This window comes from Etheostoma spectabile, chromosome 9, assembly GCF_008692095.1.
Source record: "Etheostoma spectabile isolate EspeVRDwgs_2016 chromosome 9, UIUC_Espe_1.0, whole genome shotgun sequence".
Taxonomy (NCBI): domain Eukaryota; kingdom Metazoa; phylum Chordata; class Actinopteri; order Perciformes; family Percidae; genus Etheostoma; species Etheostoma spectabile.
Genome location: NC_045741.1, coordinates 1,545,068 through 1,552,025, shown reverse-complemented (window position 1 = coordinate 1,552,025; position 6,958 = coordinate 1,545,068). Strand labels below are relative to the sequence as shown.

At 41.5% G+C, this 6,958-nt stretch overlaps 1 protein-coding gene across 3 annotated transcripts in view; it reads left to right on the top strand.

Moving 5' to 3' along the window:
- The window catches only part of brdt (bromodomain, testis-specific), a 44,920-nt gene that overhangs the window by 4,862 nt on the left and 33,100 nt on the right, over positions 1–6,958 (top strand). For all 3 annotated transcript variants that reach the window (XM_032526556.1, XM_032526555.1, XM_032526553.1), the window contains exons 2-6: positions 1,524–1,788; positions 2,005–2,142; positions 2,422–2,560; positions 5,117–5,238; positions 6,540–6,884. In XM_032526556.1, the coding sequence (XP_032382447.1) occupies positions 1,597–1,788; positions 2,005–2,142; positions 2,422–2,560; positions 5,117–5,238; positions 6,540–6,884 (936 nt within the window). In that variant the 5' untranslated portion in view covers positions 1,524–1,596. The remainder of the gene's footprint in view (positions 1–1,523; positions 1,789–2,004; positions 2,143–2,421; positions 2,561–5,116; positions 5,239–6,539; positions 6,885–6,958) is intronic.

Below are 6,958 nucleotides of genomic sequence, written 5' to 3'. Positions count from 1 at the left end.
GCTGGACCAGCGCCCTGAGTGGTTGGGGGCTATGGAGCCTTGCTCCAGGGCACCTGGCAGTGCCCAAGAGGTGAAGTGGCATCTCTCCAGCCACCAATTCACCCTCCGTTCTTTGGTTGGACTTGAACCAACGATCCTTGGGTTCCCAACCCACTACAAACTGAGCTACTTCTACCCCAAACACCGGGGGCGGGGAACCCCGGCCGCGGTGGTGAGAACACCAAATCTTAATTACTAGACCTCCAGTTATTCAAATGAATTAGAGAAGTGTTGTTTGTGCAATTGTTAACATTCTGTTGGTGATCTGACATTACCTCCACTATTGCAGTGCCTTTTTTTTTTTTTTCTTCCTTGCTAGTAAAAAGTGTGAGCATATAGTGAACAATATGCTATTTTCTTGTCATGTCAGAGAGGTGGGGATTGGTGCTGACATTTTTGTACTATTAGCACTCTTTTTTTTAATCATTTTTCACTTGATTTTTTTTTTTTTTTTTACAAGTATTTAGTAGGCCTTTTTAGGCCAGTCATTACAGGATGCATGTGAACACATCCCACCTGGTTGCACATTGCTCATCAACCTTGTTTTATGAGAACTGGTTCTTAAAGTTGTACCTAACTGTAATCATGATCTGCTAAATTAGGTCAATACAGTCAGCACACTTTTACATTTAATAAAACAGATGGTCTATTTTAGGATAGTAGCTTGAGCTTTTTAATTTCAATCTTAAAACAATAGTAAAGCAGTGGCTTTGAGGTCTTCATATAACTGTATTAAAGGTGAAAGCAGCTAGGGTTGTCATGGTATTGTGTTTGTTTTTTGTACTGCACCATTTTATGAAATTATTCGGTCAGTTACCACCAGGAAAAAAATAACTTTAATCTCAGCTCTGATAAAATAAATTAGTTCTTAAACTCTTAAAATGCATTTATTCGTGTAGTAGTATTGGCCTGCATGTGAGCAACAGGAGGATTTCTGCTGGAGTGCAGAGCTTATGTTTTAAAAATTAGGAGCTTTGCCGAATCCCCCTTTTCTCTGGTACTGCACACATCATGAGTTTGAAGCATGTCCCGGCCTGATCCAGGCCCACGTTGTAGGCTACGTTCTGATGAAGGCGCCCACCCTCTCTCCATGACAGCAGGAACCGGAGCACGGCTGCATCTGGCTGACTTTTTATCAGCGGGTAAGCAAGGAGCTCCGGGCACTGGTGGCATGGAGGGAGAGCAGGCACTGTTAATCTGATAAATACAACATAGTGCTGAAAATGAACAGCTCTGTGAGGAGAAGTGGAAATTCTGGACCCTCCACTTACTCACGTCCACATCACATCCAACTTTCATTGTTTGTAGTTTAGGCAAGCTTTTCATATGTAAGGCATAAAAGAATGTTTCAGCACTGATGTAGTATTAAATGAGACTCTCTTAATTCATGTTTTTTTTTTTTTTTTTTTTTTTTTTTTTTTTTTTTCAAGCTGTCATCCCCAACTTACACTTTTGTGAAGTGGAAATTTTTACTCCTTGTTTAGGAAAACCTGTGATGAAAACTAAGTTGCTGCAAAGCATCAGACTGTTTCCCCCTTATGGCCTTTGGACAACACAATGTCTAACTTGAAAGTCTTTCCTGCTGTGAGTGGAAATCCCCCTCCGCCAGAGATCATAAATCCAAAGAGCCATGGACGTGTAACCAATCAGCTACAGTACTTGGAGAAGGTGGTGATCAAAGCTTTATGGGGGCATAACTTTTCGTGGCCCTTTCGCCAGCCGGTGGATGCAGTGGCACTGCGTCTCCCAGTAAGTAATAGGATTGTTATTTTAGCATGTCAGCTTATCTGTAAAATGTACTGTTTAAGCTTTTTCTTGTTTTTAAGTTAAATTAAAGGATTTCAGAGTTTAAATCTAAAATTGGGTGCATCCAACAGAATTTGTTTTGGTGAATAAGTGCCATTAGACTGATCTGGGAAGAAAAGATGTTGCTGTATTCATGCTAGTGTATTTGGTGTCTTTCAGGATTATTATACAATTATCACAAAGCCTATGGATCTGAGCACTATTAAGAAGCGTCTTCAGAACAAATACTACTGGCAAGCACTTGAGTGTATACAAGACTTCAATACCATGTTCACCAACTGTTATGTGTACAATCGGGTAAGAGTACTATTTGTGGTTCCGTCCAACATGTATATACAACTGCATTTCAAACTGCCCACACAGAAGAAAAAAAAATTGAATTGTAGAGAACTTGCTGTTTAGGTTGTAATGCTATTGAGGTATACACTCACCCGCTGATAATTACATTTGTTTTAGGGTAGATTGCATTACTGAAGATTAGTTTATTGTATTTTGAAGATTAGTTTAATATTTGTCGTTCAAATGGGATTGGCCTATGAGTGCTAATATAATATACTGTGCAATTTCTTTTCACAGCCTGGAGATGACATTGTTTTTATGGCACAGACTCTGGAGAAGCTTTTTTTGCAGAAAGTGTCCCAAATGCCCAAGGAAGAGTGCGAAGTAACAGCAATCACTACAAAGGAAACATTGAAAGGGAGAAAGAGAAATGCAGGTATCTCGCACAACAGTCCCTTAAAGTTGTAGTCGGTAAGATTTCCATGTAGTTAACTGTCAAGTTCTGTTAAGATCTATCAAATTGTGAGTTAAGACAATGGTGATTGATCATATGACCCACTGATTAAAGGGTTTGGATTTGCTACTTCGTCAAGTAATACAATCTGAGTGTCTGGGGTGACTTTCCTGCCCTAAATTAAAATGCATGCGCGCAGCAGGGGTTGGTCTCTCCCTGTCCGCCAAGCTGGCACTTGTTAATGCGGGTTATGCTGCATTCCATTGTACTCGGAAATTGGGAACTTCCGACGAGAAAAGATGCAAACATTTCTTTACTGCTGACTCACAATGTTGGACCAACAGAAAGAGACCATTCAACTTTGAAGTTTTTTTGTTCATTTTTCTTTGGACTCAGTCTGTCTACATTAAATGAAACGCCCTCTTTCCATGGTGTTGGTTTTCGGGATGAACATTTAGGAAAGTATAACTAGACTTCAAAGCCTCAGAGCAGCTGGGCTCTCCTCTCTGCCCGCAGCAGTCAGGGTGCCACCAATGGGTTCAGCAGCTACCCCAGAAAGCTTCTGGTATCACTTGCCATTGTGAACCTGCTCACCTACTCCCACCTAGGGCTTTGGCCCAGCTTGGTCGGTTCGGTCCACCAAAAACCCCCTTATTTTATCAATAAAGAGTACATTTTGCATGGCCTCCTTTTTTAAGTTTTTGTTTCCTGCTTATTCTAACAGCACTAACTTTACTTAGACAGGGGCGTGCACTGGCTAGCAGCTCCACTTCATTGACTGCTATTTGCTAAACATACTAACGCCGTAAACAGCGCTTGAAAACATTGCACCGCCCCTATTGTGCGTAATCTTGCTAGCTATTGATTGTTAAAATCAGTTAGCCACATTTTCTAGCCGGTGCCTCAATGGCTTTATCGTTTTCTATGGCTGTGTGTGTCCCCACACAACTCTTATCTTCATGGATGTGTTAGCTCTTAGCTGATCTGAGACTAAAATGCTGTCTGTGTGGACTCTGGACTGGGACATTTGAATGCATCACTTAAGAGAGACCTGCAATCTACGGATGGCATTCATTCGACACTGTTCGTATTTGAAAGGAACTCTGGTAGATTAAGTCTCATAGGTGTGCCTACATCTTATCGCCACAGCTGCAGCTACACACAACCAAATTCAAATCTTAAAGACTACAACTTTTAAGATGTGCTTGAGAATACTTTTTTTTTTTTTTTAGGGGTCCAAGCCCGAGGATGCGTGCACCGCGGTAATCGCAAGGCGATACGCGGTTCACACAGCAGGGCTGTGGAACCCTATTGTTTTCGCTAGGTTTCTTCCTCCTTCTTCCTTCTTCTTCCTTCTTCTTCTTCTTCTTCTCCGCATAAAAGTGGTGCTGCAGCCTAAACCGTACATGGTGGCGACGCGCCATTTTCAGGACTGGTCCGAAAGTCCGCAAAGACCTCAGCCAAAAAAATCCATCCACTTCTACCACTAGGTGGCGCTATAGCAGAGAAAAAACACGCCCTATAACTCCCAAACCGTACATCGGATATTAAAAAACCTTACATCCACGCGTTCCCTGGATCCTAATGAATCTCGTGATATAGGCCACGCCCATTTCCGCCTAGACTTTTATGCGTGAAAAATCGCGATTTATCGAAAACCAACTTTTTCGAACTCCTCCGAGACCGTGCAATGGATCTGCACGAAACTTGGCACATAGCATCTCCAGACCAACCTGACACAAAGTTGTATAAAGATTTTTTATAGGATAAAAATTGCGCGTGTTACGCGCAAACAAAGTTTTGTAGCTAGCTATGAAAACATTGCCGTTGCCATATCTCGGCCAAAATAAATGCTATCAAAGCCAAAGTTTAGAATATCTCTTGCTATGTCCCCCTGAGGCTGTGTAACAAATTTGACGAACATTGGCCACTAGGGGGCGCTACAAATAAAAAAGTGTGTTTTTTTTGCCGCACGGAGGCTTCCTACCAAATTTGGTAACGATTGGCCATTAGGGGGCGCTATAATTAACGTTTGTTGGTTTTGTGGACAAAGTCAATGCATTTAAATGGGGAATTTGCAATTGCAATATCTCTGCCACAGTAAATGCTATAAAAACCAAACCCGTAATGATTGTTTCGCCCACCGCCCGGAGGCTCACTGCCAAATTTGGTAAAGACAGGCCCTTCGGGGGCGCTCTAATCAACATAGAACATTTCCCCGGGTCGCTGGGGACGACTGGCGCGGGGAGGCTTGGACCCCGTTGAAACTGCGTGCAGTTCTAGTTTTTTTTAACTTTTTTTTTCTTTTTGAATAAGCACGTCGAGATTGTTGGTCTAAACTGTAAAACTGGATTTTAACTTTAATTTCCATGATTCATGGTTGTTGCAGGTGTATTTGAGAATGACACTTACAAATATTGTTTGAACTTTTAATTAACGTCCTCTTGACAGATCCAAAAAAGTGTGCTTCTTAATTTGACCATTTTAGAATAGTATCCGCTTCTTATGCATGTTTACACTTTACCGCTGTTCATGCAGGTGCAGTAAAGCAGAGATCCTTTGTGTCAGAAGTTGTTCTCCAGCAGACTGTGACGGTCATTCCACCTGATGTGCCTCAATTGATCCCACCCATCCAGCTCTCTGCACAAATTGATGCACCAGTAAGTATTTTATAACTTTGCAAGAAACTTGCACAGTAGAAATCCTGACTTTAAATCATGAAATTGACAGCGGAAAAAAATGTCCAGAAAAGAGGTTGTTTGTCTATTTGGTTAGATTGTTGCAATGGGATATCATCGTTTACTACTCAGTTCAGATTTTATGACTTGTTGTTTCAATAAGAAAAAAAATATGTTGACATAAAAATAGTTTAATTTACTTCAACGTTAATTTACCTGAGTCAGCGCTACACTGAACTGCAGGCTGCAGCCCGTGTGTCTTAGGTAAGAGAGGGGAGGGACAGAGGTTTTACAGGCAGCTTGTTTCCAATTGCAACACTGCTATTGCTCTGCAAAGGTGAACTCAGTCAACTTTGAAGAATGGATGGGGGGGGGGGGGATCTTCTGTGCTAATTTCAAGGTAATAACCAAACACCATTATGCTGGTTGTTTACTGATATCGCTAGACAGAGTTACACTTTTAATATTACAAAATCTCATTCAACAAGATATCTATGCACTATAAAATGCTATTTTATTTTAGAAGTGGTAGAGTTTTACCAACCAATTCACATGGTCAAATATTAATGGTCACTGAAAGCACTCCGTTGCTCCCTGTCACCAACTACTGTATAAGAGCATTCTCCAATGCCTTCTCCTCTACTGTTCCCTCGGTTTTTTCAACATGTTAACTTCCACCAACAGAAACAAACTCACTCACGTTACCTAGATTGCATAAAAAAATAATTGGCCTTCCCACCCCCAACCTATCAGACCTCAAAAGCAAAGCCACCAAACACAAAGCACAGACAATTGCACATGACCCCAATCATCCCCTATACCCCTTCTTTACACTGCTTCCATCAGGATGCAGATACAGGTCCTTGGCCTGGAGATGGGTCTGGTACCGTAGGAGTTCTGCACCTTTTGCCATATCATCCATAAATAAAGCGCGCGCGTGTGCGTGCGTGTGCGCGTGTGTGTGTGTGTGTGTGTGTTGCCCACAAGGGGAATTGGAAGGGACGAACTGGAGGGAATTGTGCGTTACAGGGTGATTGGAGGTGAAGTTGTCTGTTTACTGTATTTTTATGTATGTATATTTGTGAGGCTCTGTACAAACTTTGAAAAGAAATTTCCCTAGTGGACAATAAAGACTCTAAATAACATTGAAGATTCCCTGACCTGTCTTTGAGCCAAATTTTAATTATAAAATGCAAAACAGTTTGTAAACTATTGTCACACTTATTTGTCTAACTTATGTAGTGATTTACTGTTTGTGTACAACCTTTTTTCTAAATATTCAGATTAAGAAAGGTTTTAAGAGGAAAGCAGACCCCTCAACCACATCAGTCATCAGCAGTAGTGAGGTATCCCATGCTGAGGATCCTTCCTCACCTAGGACATTATTCTCCAGGAGGGGCAGTGGAAGACCCATCAAACCTCCAAGGAAAGACTTGCCTTCTTTTGAGGGCAAGAAGGTCAGACTGTCTGAGCAGCTCAGGTACTGTAGTGATATCTTAAAGGAGATGCTCTCAAAGAGACACTATGGATATGCATGGCCCTTCTATACCCCTGTTGATGCGGTGGCTTTAGGCTTGCACGACTATCATGACATCATCAAGCAGCCTATGGACCTGAGCACCATCAGGGTAAGATGATTATGATAATGAGAAATGTACAACCGCTTTAATATAAGTCATACATTTTTCATAGTTGTGTTTTT